The sequence below is a fragment of the Pagrus major genome, chromosome 20 (assembly GCF_040436345.1).
Source record: "Pagrus major chromosome 20, Pma_NU_1.0".
Classification (NCBI taxonomy): Eukaryota; Metazoa; Chordata; class Actinopteri; order Spariformes; family Sparidae; genus Pagrus; species Pagrus major.
The window spans coordinates 10,570,445-10,588,978 of NC_133234.1; the positions used below are offsets into that span (position 1 = coordinate 10,570,445).

At 43.5% G+C, this 18,534-nt stretch overlaps 4 protein-coding genes across 4 annotated transcripts in view; 3 read left to right on the top strand and 1 right to left on the bottom strand.

Moving 5' to 3' along the window:
* grid2ipb (glutamate receptor, ionotropic, delta 2 (Grid2) interacting protein, b) overlaps positions 1-6,376 on the bottom strand; it is a 41,607-nt gene extending 35,231 nt beyond the window's left edge. Inside the window, exons 1-4 of the mRNA XM_073489854.1 lie at positions 6,280-6,376; positions 5,041-5,186; positions 1,678-1,931; positions 828-1,157 (exon numbers count right to left, since the gene is read on the bottom strand). Coding sequence (XP_073345955.1) covers positions 828-1,157; positions 1,678-1,923 — 576 coding nt within the window. The 5' untranslated portion in view covers positions 1,924-1,931; positions 5,041-5,186; positions 6,280-6,376. The remainder of the gene's footprint in view (positions 1-827; positions 1,158-1,677; positions 1,932-5,040; positions 5,187-6,279) is intronic.
* Positions 5,932-8,484, top strand: zdhhc4 (zDHHC palmitoyltransferase 4). Its single transcript, XM_073489855.1, has 7 exons — positions 5,932-6,052; positions 6,340-6,469; positions 6,558-6,631; positions 6,755-6,933; positions 7,507-7,632; positions 7,738-7,982; positions 8,071-8,484. The coding sequence occupies exons 2-7, from the start codon at positions 6,347-6,349 to the stop codon at positions 8,368-8,370; spliced, it is 1,047 nt and encodes a 348-aa protein (XP_073345956.1). The 5' UTR covers positions 5,932-6,052; positions 6,340-6,346; the 3' UTR covers positions 8,371-8,484.
* An 849-nt stretch (positions 8,485-9,333) lies between these two features.
* pgp (phosphoglycolate phosphatase) lies at positions 9,334-12,748 on the top strand. Its single transcript, XM_073489788.1, has 2 exons — positions 9,334-10,188; positions 11,346-12,748. The coding sequence occupies exons 1-2, from the start codon at positions 9,594-9,596 to the stop codon at positions 11,669-11,671; spliced, it is 921 nt and encodes a 306-aa protein (XP_073345889.1). The 5' UTR covers positions 9,334-9,593; the 3' UTR covers positions 11,672-12,748.
* A 534-nt stretch (positions 12,749-13,282) lies between these two features.
* Positions 13,283-18,481, top strand: bricd5 (BRICHOS domain containing 5). The gene is made up of 6 exons (XM_073489927.1): positions 13,283-13,350; positions 13,602-13,739; positions 13,827-13,976; positions 15,057-15,164; positions 16,386-16,536; positions 18,018-18,481. The coding sequence occupies exons 1-6, from the start codon at positions 13,297-13,299 to the stop codon at positions 18,110-18,112; spliced, it is 696 nt and encodes a 231-aa protein (XP_073346028.1). The 5' UTR covers positions 13,283-13,296; the 3' UTR covers positions 18,113-18,481.
* The last annotated feature ends 53 nt before the right edge of the window (positions 18,482-18,534 follow it).

The following is an 18,534-nucleotide window of genomic DNA, read 5'->3' on the forward strand; positions in this document are numbered from 1 at the left end:
ACTAGTCTTACTCAGAGTAACATCACTTGAGTTTGGTCTTCTTCTGTCTTAGTCCATTTTATATTTATTTATGTATTAATAATTCACGTTTTCCCGTTCATCCAAACAATTTCAACAGTTTTTTTAACAGTAGAAACTATTTGTTGGAAATCTCACACATACTTGTAACTTTGTTGAATATTGAAGGATTTAGCAGAGCTACTGAACGCCCTGTTATAAGGAAACTCCTTAAGTTTTACTAGAACATTTACAAAGACATTTTTTATTTATATTTTGGTCCCCATGTCACTGAAAACCTGGGTTCAAAATATAAGTATTTCTCTATAAAATCTTTGATAGAAATAGCATCTCTTTGGCAACACAAGGAGGCAAGCGCGCCTCACTTTTCTCTTATGTTTGACACCTGGATCGTTGCACAGTGTGACTGGGTAACAAAACAAGCTGTCAGAAGGATATTTATACCAACTGGGATGATATAATGTAACTAAACAAGCCATCTGAAGGATAGCACCTGGTTACAATGGAGACGACTGAAACCTTTTCCCCAAAGCATGAAATGACATTGTCACATGGCTCTTTAATTCGAGCTCTTTGTCAGTGTCAAGCACCCTACCACAAATCAGGCTTCATCAGAATCAAATACAGTGTTTTTCAACTGCACTCTGCCTACTTCAGACCAGTAGGAAGAGCACAAAAAACACTTATGTCTGTTTGCTCACAGTAAAAAGCTGATTAAGAAAGAACATTTTAAGGGTTTTTAAACTAAACTAACTAAACCGAATCAGATATCGCACTTTACTGGCACTCAGCTGTCTATCTAAACGTACCCTCCGGTTGAACTCCAGAGCTTTATGTTTACGGTCCAGTCTCGCCACCTCTCCTCCCATCTGACTGTCCTCTATGCTGATGCTGTGTTTCTGCCTTGGGCCGAGGCACAGCACCCCCAAACGGAGCGTCCTCCCCTGGGAGGCCTTGATCAGTGCCGCGGCCGTCTCGTGCTGCCTGACGGGGATGCCGTTGACCTCCATGACGTAATCCCCGGCCCTCAGACCTGCGCGGCCGGCTGGAGAGCAAGGCGAGCAGTCCTCCACCAGCAGGGGGCAGTCTCCCACGATGGTGAATCCAAAACGACCATCCGGACCCGGTATGATGTCCATCTGTAAGGCAGGAAATAAATATGAATTATATTTAATTGAGCCAGAACACACCCCTCAGTCACTCTGGATACATGGTTACTGTACTATGATGAGTAACTCCACAGGCATTAAAGGTCCCATATTGTAGAAAAGTGAGTTTCCATTTGATTTTTGATTATAAAGCAGGTCTCTGTGATATAATAGCACAGCCATGGTGGCAAAAACACTGGCACCGCTGATGCGGAATAATGGTGGCTGGTGCTTCCTCAGGCCTATGAGAGCTGATCGATCAGAGCAGACTGGGATTTTTGGGAGGGAGGCCTTAAAGAGACAGGCACAAAAAAAGAGCATGAATGAAGGTGCTGCAGCAATGGAAAGTATGAGGAAAAATGTGTTTTTTAAACAATAAAGCATGTTTAAACATGTTTAAACATGTTCTAGTAGACACCAAAAATAAAAAAATGAACCTGAAAATGAGCACAATATGGGACCTTTAAACCACGTATGCATTACTGCTGTGATGGATTCAAAGCTGTCATACCTGCTGTATGCGGGACACCACTCCGATACTGGGAGGGATGTTCTTCTGAGTCTGGGCGATGGCGATGACAGCCTGGGGACCCAGCGTCGACACATTGTGACCCTCGATCTCCAGGACCTGGTCCCCGGCCTGCAACCCCGCCAGGTGGGCGCTGCTGCCCTCCTCCACGGACAGGATGTAACTGGGTCCAATCCCACCCAGCTGGAAGCCAAACTCATCGGGCCAGCCCTGATTGTTCGACGGCATGCTGAGGACTAAAGGCAGGAAAGGAAAAAGGTGAGGTGAGGTGAGGTGAGGTGGGAGAAAGGAAGGATAATCCGAGGGTGTCAGAGAGCGGACTGCAGACAAAAATGCAGAGGAAAAAAATGCAGAAAAACACACACTTACCCACGGTGGCCAATATATTCAAGTCTATCGACATTGCAAAAACCCCTTTGGATCAAATAATCCTTTGCATGCCTGAGCTCCAACTCAAGGCACTCCTTCCCTGTCTCTCCTCCTGTGTCTCAAGTTGTACTATTGAGTGCAGCTCTGTAACCCTCTACCCTGAACCATGACACACTCTCTAACCCTGACCTGGTTCACAAACTCAGCAGCAGCAAATCAAATTAAGCCATCGCATAGAATGTGACCTTAATTAGTTTGAGAGACAAAAGTTCCTCCAGCAATTTTTTTTTTTTTTTTACACAGTGCACATTCAAGTCTGCCCTGTTGAATGGTAATTATGTAATAAGGTACCAGAGCACACCACTGAGTAAGAGATACAAAATAACCAGATGAGGTAAACTAGCAAATATGGAGGCAGTGGAAGGCCAAATTTTGGACTAGAATATTAAAATGAGATTGAATTAATCCACATGTGGCAGTTTTCAAAAACATCCCTAATATGACAAATACAGAATTACACATATTGACATGTTAGATTTGGCTAAATATAATCAACCATAAACCCTCTGGCGCAGCTGGAAGCTAATGATGTGCTCCAAAACCACAGCAGGACTCACACAGTGGACGTAGCTGACAAACGACTTACAGAAATCTTTAGCTGGATACCGAGCGCCTCGTTTGCTCTGCCGAAAAGAGTATCGGCCTTTTTTGTTTTGCAAAAACTTCTTCATCTTGACCCTCAGATAGCAGGTGGCCTGCTAGCAGCCTGATGTCCAATCTGTCTTCTCAGATATAATGATAGAAAAAAAGCACTCCCCTGTGATCACCCTACAACCCAAAGTCAAACAGAAAGGGTGACGAACTCAAAATATCGCCCCATTCTTCCACACTGAAGCCACAGCCGTGTCCTCATGTGCAAAGGGTGAGTGTGCACAAGAAGCGAGCGCAGTCTCTCTGCGAGTGTGTCAAGGAGTTATTCCTGCGTCTCATCCCTGATTCATCCTAGGGCCAGCATGCCTGCACAGTGTTAATCAGAAAACTGGGACGCGTGCACCCGCGCACCTCGCTTCCTTAATAATTCTCTCTCCAAAAAGGGTATTGTGAGGCCTCATTTTTCTATAAATACACCAATGTGTCTTTTTCCTCCTCCTCCTCTCTCGGCTAGGTGGCTCTCCGAGGGACCGCTCCTGGCCCAGAATCACTCTGCGTCGATGCAAGGGAGCCTGATGAGTACTAATTGGAGCGTCTGCTTGCCTGGAATTCTGCGTGTCAGTGTGTGTGAGCACGCTGAAGTGTTCAGTCCATTGAGAAGGAGCAGGGGCAATTTAAGAGTTTAGCCTGTAGGATTAGTAGGATTATGAGCTGAATCTTCTCCTCCACCCCCCCGTCATTAATACTGAAGGAACACATGCTCCCCTCCTTCAATGACTGTGTACATTGACTATAGTGGAACCATATTTTGTACAAGTGTGCATACCATAGGGCATGTTTTATGTAGTGGTAAGTGAGAATGTGTGACAGAACACTGCAGTTTCATGCTACTGTCTGTATCAGAGGCTGAATTTAGATCAAAGAGGAAGTGAAAAAATGTGAAAGTCCAGCTGAGAATTGGTGTCATCTATGCATCGTATAGCAAACAGCAAGTATTGCTGTCTGCCAGAGAGCGTTTTGAAATCCCAAATTATTCAAAAACTTTCAAATCCATTTGGCTTAAAAGGTGCAATATGTAAGAAATGACCACCTGTCGATTGTTATGCGTTTTGATGATTGCTTTTTTATAATGTTTACTTCGTAACCCGTTTCCAGTCACACCAGGCAGTTTTAACAAAAAGGCAATTGCAAACCCAATGCACTCTATCCACCATGCAACAAATGGGCATGTTAGCAACTAGCTGGTGAACTGAGTGAGACATTTAGCAGCAAAAGACCCAGAAACATTTTTCAGGACCAGGTGGAGAACAAAACACAGCCAGTAGAGTGAACACTGCTCACAGAAAAACAACTCCAAATGAAAGCTAATATTGCTCCATGTCTGCTTGATAATCAAACAGGCTATTGCTTGTTACACATTAGGCTTAACAACCTTTAAAAGCCAAGGTTCAAAGACCCTAAACATCCATCTCCATAACATCTGTGGTACTTTTTTTTAACTTGATAGTGTGGGATGACCTCTACCTTTATCATTCTCTTTAGTTCCTGAAGTTTGGTGATCTCACATAATACACATCTAAACCAACTAACCCAAACACAGTGATGGTCAAATCAGCCAGAATAACTGTGCAGGGCCATCACAAATGAACACCAGTACCAGTCAAAAGCAGTTCGTTTTTAAGAATAACATTTTCTGACTTAAGTCATTAGGAAAAGAGAACATTGCTCACAGTGAATTTTAAAGACACGTCTGTCTGCAGTCTGTAAATTTAAAAGAGAATTCACTCCAGCTGAAGAGAAAGTGCAGAGGAAGCCTGCAGGTTACTGGAGTGTAAACTGTCATTAGTGGCAAAGCACCCAATAAGAAACAGGCCGTCCGGTACCAACTGAATAATTAAACACAAATGGCCGTATCTCCAAACAGACCCGGTTCACTTCAATCAAACTCTCCTCTTACACTGCAGTCAAGACGGGTACTCGTGTGTGACATGATGGCAGACGCACAAATCAAACTGTCTCAGCCTTTTTAGACAGTTAATAAAACTGTAATAAATCCTTCTTCTGTGAGATCATTTACACATTTGAGCATACATATTATACTTTAGATGTTTTTATATTAAAAACAAAGGAAGTGAAAGAATTCATCTTTACAACAAAACTAGCACTTCATTAGTCATGAATGAGGCGAAAATTATTCAGGAACACTTCTCAACCCTGAACAGTAACTGCAAATACACTCCATTGATAGTGAGCGCCCACATGTCTAATGTTCAGTCGGAAACATCTAAAATGATCAACACACCAGCACAGCCACACACTCTGTACCTTTTTAAACAGCATCCATAGATGTGCGTGCAGAGCTCCTGAGTGATGCTCCCCTCTCCAGCACTGTGAGTCGTAATATGAGTGTCGGGCCATGTCGGCAACCAGATCCAACAGGTGTCTTGTGATGCCTCGTTGCATTGTGTGGACTGGATGGCAGTGACAGAGAGAAAACGATACTCAGTTACTTAAAGTTAGTTACTTATGCAGGATCTGAAGCCAAACTGTGGAAAACAGCCCAGTGTTTTGAAGCGGTCTGATTTCATGTCTGACTTGGAGGGATTAAAGGATACATTCACCCAAAAATGAATAAACAGATAAACAAACTGACCCTAAAGGACAACACAATTTCATACTGTTTTACTTTGTTTATATGTGGCGGACCCTGCCACCTTTCTAGCTTCAAACAGTGTTCTGGGGACCTTATTTTCCTTTGAGAACAGCTTGTTTATTCAGTTATGGAAAAAATGAATATTTCTGAGTTTGTATTATTACCTCATTAATATTGTAAATATTCAAAATCTCAGTTTGAATTTCTTCTCCAATACTACATAGTGCCTCTTTAATGTGTTTTTTGAATGTGATGAACTGACCAGGGGAAAGCTTAAATGCATCACATCTCCCTTTCACTCAAAAAAAGGACACATTTCTGATAAACACAGAGGAGACTCAAAACTTTTAAAGTCCGTCAATGTGAATATGTGGTGTTTACAGTTGAAAGGATAGATTTTATGGAAAAATAAAGGACTTTTAACATTATGTGTAACTATTAATATCATGTTTATATCGACAGACACTCCTCCTACCTCCCTGCAGCAGCATGTTAGCACCAGGTTAGCACAGCCCCTCAGCTGTTAGCTTGGAATTTAGCTACTTCGATGCTAAGGAAGTAGCTAGCTAGCAGTGTTTACAGAGCATGTCCATGGACCGAAAGTGAAGCTGGCGCTATCCAAATCAACCATGTTGACGTGAGATAAAACACTGAAAGGCAGCTATGTGTGACCTCGACTAGAAGGTAAAAGAAAACGATAAGTGTAAACAGCTTTAGCACGTAGAGAAAGCGGGAACAGATAGGCAGGTTTGCTAACACTGTGCTCTGACGTAGATTAGCATGCTAACGTAAACTTGTTCATTTGAGTCGTTTTCGCAGACACACCCTGCGTTATTTAGCTCAAAAGTCTTCACAGTGTTTACACTAAATGCACAGAAAAACTTAATAGGGCTTCTTGTTGAGTTTGCTACCTGTTCGTTGAGAGTTTCGACCATAAACACCTGTTGTGTTGTGTCTCTTGACGCTGCCAGGTGAGACATGGATTTCCTCACCCTGTTCGCCATCTACGTCGTGGTGGTGCTGACATGTATAGTGCTCGTCTGCAGGTACTCAGGCCAGCAGCAAACTCCATTTAGTATCGTCTTCAACTGTGTAGGAAGGGTGAGAAAATAAGCATTTTAACTGTGTTTCCACGACCCGACACTGTGTGGCGCTGTTCCACTGGTTTTTACATCAAATGTCTTCACAGGTAGTTTCACCTTTCACACCAAAATGGCTCCAGAAGTTGTCACAGTGGAGCTTACACAGGCTGTTCCATCAAAGGTTTGTAGTTAAATGAAGTCAATATATTCTGTAGTATGTTCTAATGTTAGATTTTTAGTGTCAAACAGCTATAATCCTGCGTATTTGCCTTCACTCTTCTTCGTCATTCGCTTCTAATTGCAGGAACAACATGTTCATCTATCTGCACTTCCTGCTGGAGGCCGCAGTGTACGCAGAGTTCACCTACGAGGTGTTTGGCTTCTGCAGGGAGATGGACACCACCCTGACCAGCCTGTCGGTGCCTTACGTCCTGCTGGCCGTCAAGACCTTCTTCTTCTACCTCTGCATCAAGAGAGATCCAGGTCAATTTAGCTCAAGCGTATTCAAAATGATCTCGTCCCAGCATGCTCAACATCCATTCTTCGTCAGCGTGCTGTCATATTTTGGAGTCTGAGGAGTAATTACACGTCATTTTCATTTTGTCACTGGGGGGGTAAAACAATTTTATGGTTATCAAGGGACAGGCGGCACAGCGTCACCCTTGGTGCAGTAAAGCAAGCAAATGTATCCTCATGTGAGTCCACGTCTTGGGAATGCCAGGTGTAGCTACTGAGCTCATTTCCACTCTCTGTTCTGTCTTCTGTTATGCTCCTGACACCAAACTCAACTCAGAGCACCTGTCTCTTTTCACATTTTGGTTTAGTTTACATTTGTTTTAGAGCTGCACAGTTAATAGAAATATTATCGAGAGTGTAATATAGCAACGTGCAATATCCAAATCACAGCAGCTGGAATTTTTTTGATAAAGGTATAATTTTTAAAAGTACTGTAGTGCTGCAGAGATGCCCGGCCTTCAAATCCTGCTCTCCTGTATATGTTTTGTTTTACACTATAGTACGTTTTTTTTCTCAACTCTCTCCTCTTGACTCTTGCAGGCACAGTGACAAAGAAGAAAGTCGCCAGCCAGCTGCACATCTATCCGTATGACAGGAGGCTGTTTCACCCGGGAGTCTCCTGTCCAACCTGCCAGCTTGTCAAACCGGCTCGCTCCAAACACTGCAGTGAGTACCAGCTGTTCGCTTCCCTTTGGGTTTGATAATTAAACAAACATTGCACTCATCGTTGCTGCGCTCGGTGCTCACAGGAAAACACTGTCTGTGTTTCAGGGGTCTGCAACAGGTGCGTCCAACGTTTCGACCACCACTGCGTCTGGGTGAACAACTGCATCGGTGCTCAGAACACAGGTTACTTCCTGCTTTACCTCTTCAGCGTGTGCGCCATGGCAGGCGACATCGCTCTGCTAACAGGAGACATGCTGCTTCATGCCGTGCTGAGGTCAGGGCTTCTGTCGGCCAGTTATATAGATGATCACGGCCAGCAGCAGCCAGCGGGGCCTCTGTTTGTTGTACAGGTGAGACCTATGACTGCTGACATACTGTGTATTACATATGTTGTATCTCATGTTGGACTTGATTTTAATTTACCGTCTGTTCCTCCAGCATCTGTTCCTGACCTTCCCCCGGATCGTCTTCATGTTGGGATTTCTGGTCTTCGTCTTCTTCCTCCTGGCGGGTTACGCCCTGTTCCATTCCTACCTGGCCCTCGTCAACCAGACCTCCAATGAGTGGTACAAAAGTCGAGGCTACGTCTGTCAGCACTGCCACCCAACTACAACGGCAGACCACCTCTGTAACCCGGCGCCAGACCACTCTAAAAGATACTACTACAGCAGAGGGCTGCTCCGAAACCTGGGAGAGATTTTCTTCCCTCTGAAACCTGTTCGGAAAAAAGACAACTGAATAAAGACACTACCTTCTGCGCTGTTATGCTGCATTTACTGTACATCTCCTTTTGTTTACTGTCCTGAAGAACTACTGCTGACTAATGAAATAAAGTTTATGTCAGTGATTTCAGTACGGGCTCTGGTGTCCATCTCCCACAAGGTGTCACTAACTGAATCCTCTGACAACATTGGCATCAACACAGAAGTAATCCTTGTTGCATCGGATTATTGTTAATCAAATGTTCTACCTGACAGCTTAGGCCACATCATTTAATTCCTTTTTATTCTTCGCCCCCCATCAACTAAAGCATTAACGCTTCCAACGCTGGAGTAAACAACATACATGCTCTCATTATTCTCTTGAAATTTCTTTAATACATGATGAAGGAATTGGAAAGGAATTAATTTTTTTTTAAAAAATCATGCATGGGTATATTTTAAGGGTAGGTAGAGGGTAAATAAATACATAAGTGATTTCTAAAGTTAAAATTACAAAAGAAACCCACTGAATCATGCTTAAAATACCAAACACTTGTCAGATGCTGCAACATATTATTCTCCTTTGTATATTTAAAGAAAAGAAAAGATTAAATCTACTTCCTGGAATCTTTTGTCTAGGACACAAAGGCATGTTTTCAAATGGTGATCTAGTTGTAGGTATGCAAAACATTTCCATACACAGTTTACAGACCATACATCGACAGAAACATAAAAGGAGTGTTCAAGGTCAATAGGAATTTTCACTCTTCATTCTATGTTTAAAGCTTTCATAGCATTAGGGGTAGCTTTTTCCCCTACATTTCTTTAGCATAAGGCTCCCATTGTTTTCTTACTTTTTTTAAATTTAGTAATAGTCATGAAACTTATAAAAACCCAGTGTCGTGTCTCAGTTATTTGAAACGAACATGTTTTGAGGCGAGGATAGTGATAACCTCTTGACCGGAAGTGGGGCGGCTCTTCTTCGTGTGTGTGGTTCCTGTCGCTTTAAGCCGGTGCGGAAGTAACTGCAGAATTGAAGCAGCACTCAGAGAAAGGTCAGGCTTTTTATCAGGCACAACTGCAAGACGAACCAAACCGGTTGTTCTGTTTCCCCCTCACAAATATAAAGCTCAGTGTTTACGTACAGCGCGACGTACTTTATGACAGCGCCTGCCACCCGTCCTAACTCCGCTCGCAACGTGCACTGACGGACAGCTTTTGGTTTTGAAGTGTGACAGCGGCTCTGCTGAACTCGTCCTGATGTCTGGGTCCAAATGTGCTCGGCTGACCGGAGCGTTAGTGAAACAACTGCTGGAGTCGGTGGACTGCGTGCTGTTTGACTGCGACGGGGTCATCTGGCGGGGGGACCAGGCCATCCCCGGCGCCGCGGAGGTCATTAACCTGCTGAAGGAGAAGGGGAAGAAGGTCTTCTTCGTCACCAACAACAGCACCAAGACGAGGAAGATGTACGCCGACAAGATGACAACTCTGGGGTTCAACGCGAAGGAGGAGGAGGTGTTCGGGACGGCGTACTGCTCCGCCATGTACCTGAAGACGGTGTGCAAGCTGCAGGGCAAAGTGTACCTGATAGGGAGCAACGCGATGAGGCAGGAGCTGGAGGCGGTGGGGATCCAGCAGACCGGGGTGGGGCCTGACCTCATCACCGGGAAGCAGCTCGACTGGGCCAACGTGAATCTGGACCCCGAGGTGAAGGCGGTGCTGGTCGGCTTCGATGAACATTTCAGCTACATGAAGCTGAACAGAGCCCTGCAGTACCTGAGCCAGCAGGGCTGCCTGTTCGTGGGAACCAACAGGGACACCAGGCTGCCCCTGGAGGGAGGCAAGGCGGTGCCAGGTAGGGGGGCTCACTGGATGCTCCTGCACACATTATACATGGTGGTTTGATGCATGTTGACCAGATTACCAACAAGATTGCCCTTAAATACACAATGAATGATGCAATTATATTCCATGACCTGATAAGTTAAAAAAATTTAAACTTAAAGGAGCAATATGTAGTTTTGGGGAAGAAATTTAAGTCACTAGAGAAAGATCTTCTCATTTTTTTTTATGCCAAAACAAAGTAAATAAACAAACTTTATTTGTTTTCATGACTTAAAGGACAACACAATTTCATACTGTTTTACTTTGTTTATATTTGGCGGACCCTGCCACCATTCTAGCTTCAAACAGTGTTCTGGGGACCTTATTTTCCTCTGAGAACAGCTTGTTTATTCAGTTATGGAAAGAGTTTGTTTTATTACATAATTATTATTATTATTGTAAATATTAAAATTCCGAGTTTGAATTACTTCTCCGAAACTACGTAGTGCCCCCTTTAAAAGTTAAAGGGTATATTCACCCAAAAATTTAAATTCAGGCATTATCTACACACAGCCATGCCGATGGAAAGTCAGGTGAAGTTTTGTAGTCCACCAAACATTTCTGGAGCTTCACAGCAAAACGGAGTTGCAGCGTTCTCTTAAACAACTGAAGTAGATGGAGACTTGTTTATAAATGTAAAAAACATGAAATCCAAGTGTTCAAAAGCCCCAACATCCCTTACTGATTAGAAAAGATATTATTTCCCCTCCTAGACACTAGGGGTGTCACGATTCTCCAAATCCACATTTTTGATTTTGATTTTTTAATCAATCAGGTCATAGAATAGAAGTTAATCATTCGTCATCTGGCCATGTCAGTGCATGTCTTTTCTCTCATTGTGTTGAGGTTAGGATGGAGTCAAGGCGATAGAGCTGAGGCTTATCAATACTATAATCGTACACTCTCACACTATGCATACACTTGTCAGATGCTACACTTTCTCATTTGTATAAACCAAATGAGATGAAATCTTCTTCCTGGAAAGCCTTTTGTCCAGGACACAAAGGCATGTGTTCTTGTTGTAGGTATGCAAAATGTTTCTATAGACAGGTTTTACATGCTTGAACCTACAACAATACAATGACAGAAATATGTCAAGGTCAAGGTCCCCTCTTCTCCTCCTCCCAGGTACAGGCTGTCTGCTGCAGGCTGTCGAGACAGCGGCCCAGCGCCAGGCCCAGACGGTGGGCAAACCCAACCACTACATGTTCGACTGCGTGGCCTCCCAGTTTGGTGTGGAGCGCGAGCGCTGCCTGATGGTGGGCGACCGCCTCGACACGGACATCATGCTGGGCTCCAACTGCGGCCTCAAGACCCTGCTCACTCTCACGGGAGTCAGCACTGTGGCGGACGCCGAGGCCCATCAAAAGAGCGGCTGCACGGAGAGGCAGGGGATGGTGCCAGATTATTACGTGGAGAGCATCGCTGACCTTCTTCCTGCTCTGCAGGGATGAAACCACAGTGTAGCTCGAGGAGTATTCACATCTAAAAAGGGAATATATTTTGTTAATGTTAATATGACAAAGATCATCTCTATAACAAAGTCACAACCAAGCTGCCAGCTGCTGCGTGACAGAGGAGAAAAAGACTATTATTAAACTACACCATTACTAAAACCTGCTAAGCTAATACTATATTGATATTTTATTATTAATAACACAAGAACAACGTTTTCCAGTATTGTTTCAGTGTATTTTAAGTGTTCAAAAGACTCAAGGAGTAGAGTGTATGTTCTTTTATTTAGTAAAGTGAGTTTAAAGGGGCACTACGTAGTTTTGGAGAAGAAATTCAAACTCAGAATTTTAATATTTACAATATAAATGAGGTAATAATAAACTCAGAACTATTTATCTTTTCCATAACTGAATAAACAAGCTGTTCTCAGAGGAAAATAAGGTCCCCAGAACACTGTTAGGAGCTAGAAAGGTGGCAGGGTCCGCCACATATAAACAAAGTAAAACAGTATGAAATTGTGTTGTCCTTTAAAGCCAGTTTGTTTATTCAGTCATGAAAACAAAGAGTTGGTTTATTTAGTTTGTTTAGTCATAAAAATATCAGTCAATGAAGATTTTTCTCTTCCCAAAAAAACTACATAGTGCACCTTTAAAGTCTTTACCCTGTCTGTGATGCAATCTCCTCTGAGGCAACCACAAGTCAAACACAAAGAGGGAAATGAGCACGCAAAATGTGTGCTGACAGTGTGGTAATATATGTGTGTCCAGTTTACAGCTCTGCTCCAAAGTCTATAAATAACAGCCACACAATGGGGCTAAACAGCACTGAACGGGTCTGGGTTTTTTTTAATGTTATTTACACACCTCACACTCGCAGTTACTTTCTCGGGATGGTGCAATGATACCTTGTTTTCTCATGTCATTTGTGAAACCGTCATTAACAGACTGCCATACATGTTGTAAAGGTAATCCAATCTTCCTTCTACCATCTGTTTTTTTTATGACTTGTCCTCGACTCCCAGAATCACTGAAAGCAATCTTTGAATTCGTAATAAAACACAAACTATCTTCACCAAATCAGCGTCTGCTCTCTGTGGTTTACTTCAAAGTGAACACAGCAAACTTCCCTCTAAGTCACCTTGGGCTGTCATCAGCTAGAAGCCACAACAGTCACAACCATGCGCTTATCACCTCTCACCTGATGAGAGAGGCTTCCCAAGCTGCGCCTGCCTCACCCCTTTGTCCATTGTCTGGTCCTGGGGAGGGTGGCCAATTCCTCTAAGGGAAGTGGAAAGATGGATAATGTTTGAGAGGCATATTAAGTCGTATCAGGCAGGGGAGACATAAAAAAAGGAGGAAATTACCGGAAGACAGAAGTTGAAAATTGAGTCTGGCAAAACGCAGAGTTTTGTGTGAAGTGGGTGACTGTTTTGGGAGGGAAACGGTGAGGCCAGAGGAGGAGGAGGAGGAGGAGGTGGGTGAAGGGGGGAGGAGGAGGTCTGCAGGGACAAAGAGAAGCTGGCCAGGTGTACTGAGTCTCAGTCAGCGCTGGTCATGATCGCAGCTCCATGCCGATAGCTGCGAGAAGGGAGCAGTCCGAGTGAGGAGCCGTCAAGGGACACAGGATGGTGAGGTGTTGGAAACATTCAGACAACCGTTTGGAGGAAGCACAGTGCACGGTAAGCACATGGCTTTTAATTTGAAGAGTAGGTTCTGACCAAGGAAAAGTGCATATTAGCTGGAAAATGGGTTGAGGCAAGGAAACTTGCTACACTACAAGCATAGAGTAATAGGATGTGATTTAATGTTGATGCTTTGAGTACAAATCTCAGCAGCCAGTCAAAATGAGGTTGAGGTTTGTGTTTATGAGATGATGAGCACCGTTTTAAAAGCCTGTCACTGGTCCTTGTGTGTGGACACATCTCTTCAGGATGGGGACTCTGCTGCGTCCTCCCAGTCCCACTTCCCACACAAAGCATTCTGGGTCATCCTCTCGGCCTCTCTGCTCCTGGTCATCGTTGCCCTCGGCTTGACGGGGCATCTGGGGCTGTCGCAACCTCACTCTCAGGTATACATGGCTGTCGACCCCTGAATATTGTCCCAGCGGGTATTTCTGACCTTGTTTGCATCAACATGTGTCTTTTGCTTTTGTCAGTCTTCACAGATTGTCCGGATCACCGTTCCAGATCAGACTGGAGTTCTGATCAACCAGTCGGCCGTTGTGGACCAGCAGAATGACCTGGTGACCTTCTGTGTAACCTCACCAGCAAATCAGACGTCCACTGTGCTCTTTGACATCAAGCATGTACGTCTAAGTGATACGCATGAGATATGTGATACCGTACCGTCTGATATCCATGTGTTGGTGTTTTTCCTTGGAACATGATGATTAATGTTGCTCCAGGACTATCACTGTCTGCAACTGACCAATCATCTTTTTGTAATGTTATAGCTTTGCGACTCAGTAAAAAGTGAACAAGGGAGAAGTTATCCTTTCTGATGTTGTGGTTAACACAGTAAAAGGGTCTACTTTAACCTAAACCATCTCTTCCTGAAGTATTTTAGTTCCCTAAACCCTAACAAAGTACTTTTGTTCACTAAACCTAAACAAGTAATTTTGGTGCCTAAACCTAACCAATCTGCGACAGAAAGCAGGGAAAGAAAAAATAAATAATCAAAATTGAAGAAGTGAACTTAATTAGTGCAAAAATAATTAGTCTACATTATAACATTCAGTCTCAGATGTGACACAACCCTGGTCCCCTGGGTGAGGGTTTATATACTCAGGCCATTCAGCCACAGCAGCTTGCTCATAATGCATATTTTGTTGCTTTTTGGCTCTGGAGCAACATTAATTATGATTTAACTTAATGTTACACTTTGGACCAATTGTTTTTGCACCAAGTTCACTTATTTTCCTTTTTTCTCCTGCTTTCTGACGCAGATGTGTTATTTTTAGGCACCTTTAGAGAACTAAAAACTTGCTTACGTTTAGGGAACAAAAGTACTTAGTTAGTTTTTCCAGTCAATATAATAATAACACAAGTTCTGTTCACAATTCTTGGAACCTTTGTGCTATCTAGTGAACCAGCCACCGCTTCCAACAGTTTTGGGTGGAACCATAGTAATCAAGGATGTGTCATCAATAGATTGTGCTGAACTGCCCATGATGGTTCCCACTATTTTTTGGCTTCTGGCTGGGAACCAACTTACCAGGTTTTGAACCAATTAATTTTCAGTTGAAAACTACTGAACGGTACAAAATTAGGTGCACAAAATGGAGCAGAACCGTTCCATGTTGGCAGAATAGTGTGCATGCCGGGAAAGACAGGGTCTGCAGATCCTGTTAGGGAAACCTGACTGATTGTGTGCTCTTGTGTTGCAGGGTTTGATCTGTTACAAACCTGTGGACCAGGAGAGCTGCTTCCTGCGAAAGATGGAGAAGTCCGACTACGACAATGTGCACTCCCTCCTCCACGAGTCGACATACAAGGTAACGGGTGGCGACATTTCAACACGTGAGAACTGAGCAGCCGTGTCATACAATAGGGTTTCCCTCACTGCGTCCAGGACATGTGAGACTACAAAGCTCGACATGAAAAACGTACTAAAGGGTGAATAAAAGAGAAAGAAAGTCGTGGTTGCCCTTTAAGCTCTGCCAGGTGTTTCAAAAGCCGCCCAGGCTAATGAGTGAATTGGCATTTCTGACTCATAACAGAAGCAAATGCACCACTGAGCCAGGACCTGCTGGGTCTCATAGGTTTTTTTGCATGAGTTCCTCCCTGCTCCGTACAAAGAGAGGGGTGAAAGGCAGAGTCTTGAAGAGTAAGTAGTCTCCCTCTTTGCCTCCACGGCTGAATTCCTCAGCACATCTGATCCCTCCAGGCCCCCTTGGTGTTGCCCGGGATCTTCTTACAGGAGGCAGTGAGCCTGAGCCCTGATGTGGGCACAATGGCCACTCTGTGTGAGGGATCATTGGCTTTTAAGACTTCTCTGTTGGATTAAAATACAGCCTGTGGCGAATACCTGGATCTGTAATATTGACATCCGTAGTCAGTCTTGACTCTTAATTGTGATTTGACAATATGTGCAGGTGAAAGACCACCGCTGAGTTGTGGGACCTCGCAGGTAAACTGAGATGGAGTCTTGTTTCTCCGTCTTATCATCTTTTGCACAATAGCTCATTTCCACGCATCAAAAGCTGAGTCTCTGAGTTTTTGTGATCCGGTCTTGCGGTGTCACGTATCTCATACAGCTCCTCGGTATTCGTAGCTGTTGATTGCGGTCATTTAATCTATGATAGGAGGTCCAGGCCCTGTATGGATGGAGAGTAGCTGTGGATGGTCCTTCTATTCTGCAGCACAATGGGCTTCTTGGTTGTAACGTGACCCACTCGAGCATAACAGCACTTTAAGTGGTTCACTATCAGAGCCAATCAGAAGTGTAAGTGGTGCAATTACACACAGCCTTTGTGACGAATAAGAGCGCAAATGTGATGCCGTGTTGACCTCATCAGCGAAGATATCGGGCTAATAGCAGCTCGGGTTTCAGTCTTCCTCATATCTCCTCGCTTATTCATTTTACATTCAGTGTTGAGTCGAATATGATTTCTCACACTTCTTAAATGACGCCGCAGCTTCAGAGTCTCTATTCATTCCTGCAGTTTCTCTGTTGTTGATTCTCTGTTGAGATGTTGTGATACCGTCCTCCGCAGAATCATTTCCAGCTGTCTGGGAACGAGACCCAGAGGCAGACAGAGTTCCTGGGAGTGCTGGCGGCCAGTCAGGTGGACGTGTCCACGCTGGAGGAGCCTCTCCAGGCTCTGTGTCAGGACAGGTCTATCCACTGGACAAAGAGGGCCGAGGGTAAGAACAGCCAGACCTCACAAGGCAATAACATCAAATGTTGTGTTAAAATAAAGGCTCTGACAAATGTGACAATGATCACAAACCGTTAAAGAATCTATATCCCCCGTCACGCTGGACAAAAGAAACACTAACACCCACCAACATCTGCCTTTTGTCTTGTCTTTGCAAATGACTCTGCAGCAGTCACCGGTGTTTACAGCAGTGAAGGAAACATACCACCGAGGTGAACTAGAGAGACTACAAATGCACCATTTACTCTCGTTTGATTGACATTTGCTAAAAGCCACAGTGCCCAGCTGCTTCATTAGCCACACCCTTTCTAACAGTACATATATATATAAAACATATACCATACTATATATTTTTAACTTGTTTTTATATATCCATTTCTTTCGTAGAAACAACTGGGCTTCAAGCAGACTGCTTAAGACATGGTTCAGTGAAAGACTACAACATTATTGGTTTTGGTCTTTTAATTAGATTTACTGAAAATAAGAAAAATATCAAATTTTTCAACCTTATCTTTTAAATCCTTGTCTAAGTAAAACAAACAACCAATGATTTCTGATATGGTCTCATGGGAGTAGCAGAATTTCCCCTGCCTAGAGAGAATCAAGTAAAACTTTATTTAAAATCAAACTAGTTGGGCTACAACTAATGACTATTATAGTTGTAACTACAATATCCCTCAGTAGAGCGCATACCTCAGCCAAGGCCCAACAGTCCCCTAATCCAATATCAAATTTGATAGCCTTGTATCACTCTAAATTTTAAACCACCCATAACTGCTTACCATAATTTAAGATCACCAGATCTAGGACCTGCACTCACTCCTAGATACCAGTCACCAGAGAAATTAACGAAAATGTTGAAAAAAGCCCTAGCTTGCAATTTTAAAGAAAGCGAGTAAAACAATTCCTGCATCCGTCCCTTTATCAAGAAGACATCTTCAAAGTATTTGTTTTGTCTGACCACAACACCTAAGGATATTAAATAAAAGATAGTAAACCGACAAAGCATTTCAGCTTATTATGGAGTCAGTATGCACTCCTAATGCATCACTTTGGAATTTTGGGAAAATGGCTGAACACACATCATGGTGATCCACTGTAAGTTTTTATTTTGACATTTTGGGTGAAAATGAATGAATGAAAAAATGTCATCTTATCATAATATTAGTTAAGTATGCATGCTTACACACCAGTGGAGCTCAGGGATCCATTAGTCAGTTCCCACAGACACTGTATGCACAGAGCTTTTAAATTTAGTCAGCTGGCAGCGTGTCAGGCTGAAACCTAAGCTTAATCTATGATGCCCAGTGACCTTTACACTGATGCAGTAAATGACAGGCTGAACGTTACACTTGTACTCACTCAACCGTCTACACTGGGGTACAAAAACACAATAATCAGGCCATTAACTGTGCCTGAATGGTTTCTTATGTTTGTTGTTTTTTTTGTGTCCTGTGTTGTTTTCAGGCCCGGGCAAACAGAGGCTGGTCTACTTCTGCATCGACATCTGCTTCCCCAGCAACATCTGCGTGTCTGTGTGCTTCTACTACCTACCAGAGTGACTGTGTATTCTCTTCCTCTCCTCCCAGCACAAGATCAGGGAAACAAAGTTGTCTTTTTAGCTCCCTCTACAAGAAAAAAAACAAAAAACCGACAGAACAAAAGCCAGCTTTGACTGTTTCCTTTGTGCCATACAGCCGCCAGTAAACCAGTGAAGCAGCCAACTCTCCCAGTCCGTTTCCATCCTTCCGAGAGAGAAGAGATGGAGACAGGCTGTCACGTTTATCGCCAGAGCCCCGTCGTCACTCCCTTCATGTGTAATACCCTCTCTGGTGGCACACTTCAGAGATTACAGAAGAAAGATCCCCTTTTTTTGTGTTTCCTGTAACCCACTGCTGCAGTGTAATTATGTGTAACTGTTCCTGTTGCGATCTGAGTGTTTCAATCCATCTAATAAAAGACTGTTGTGGATTTTTTGGCCACT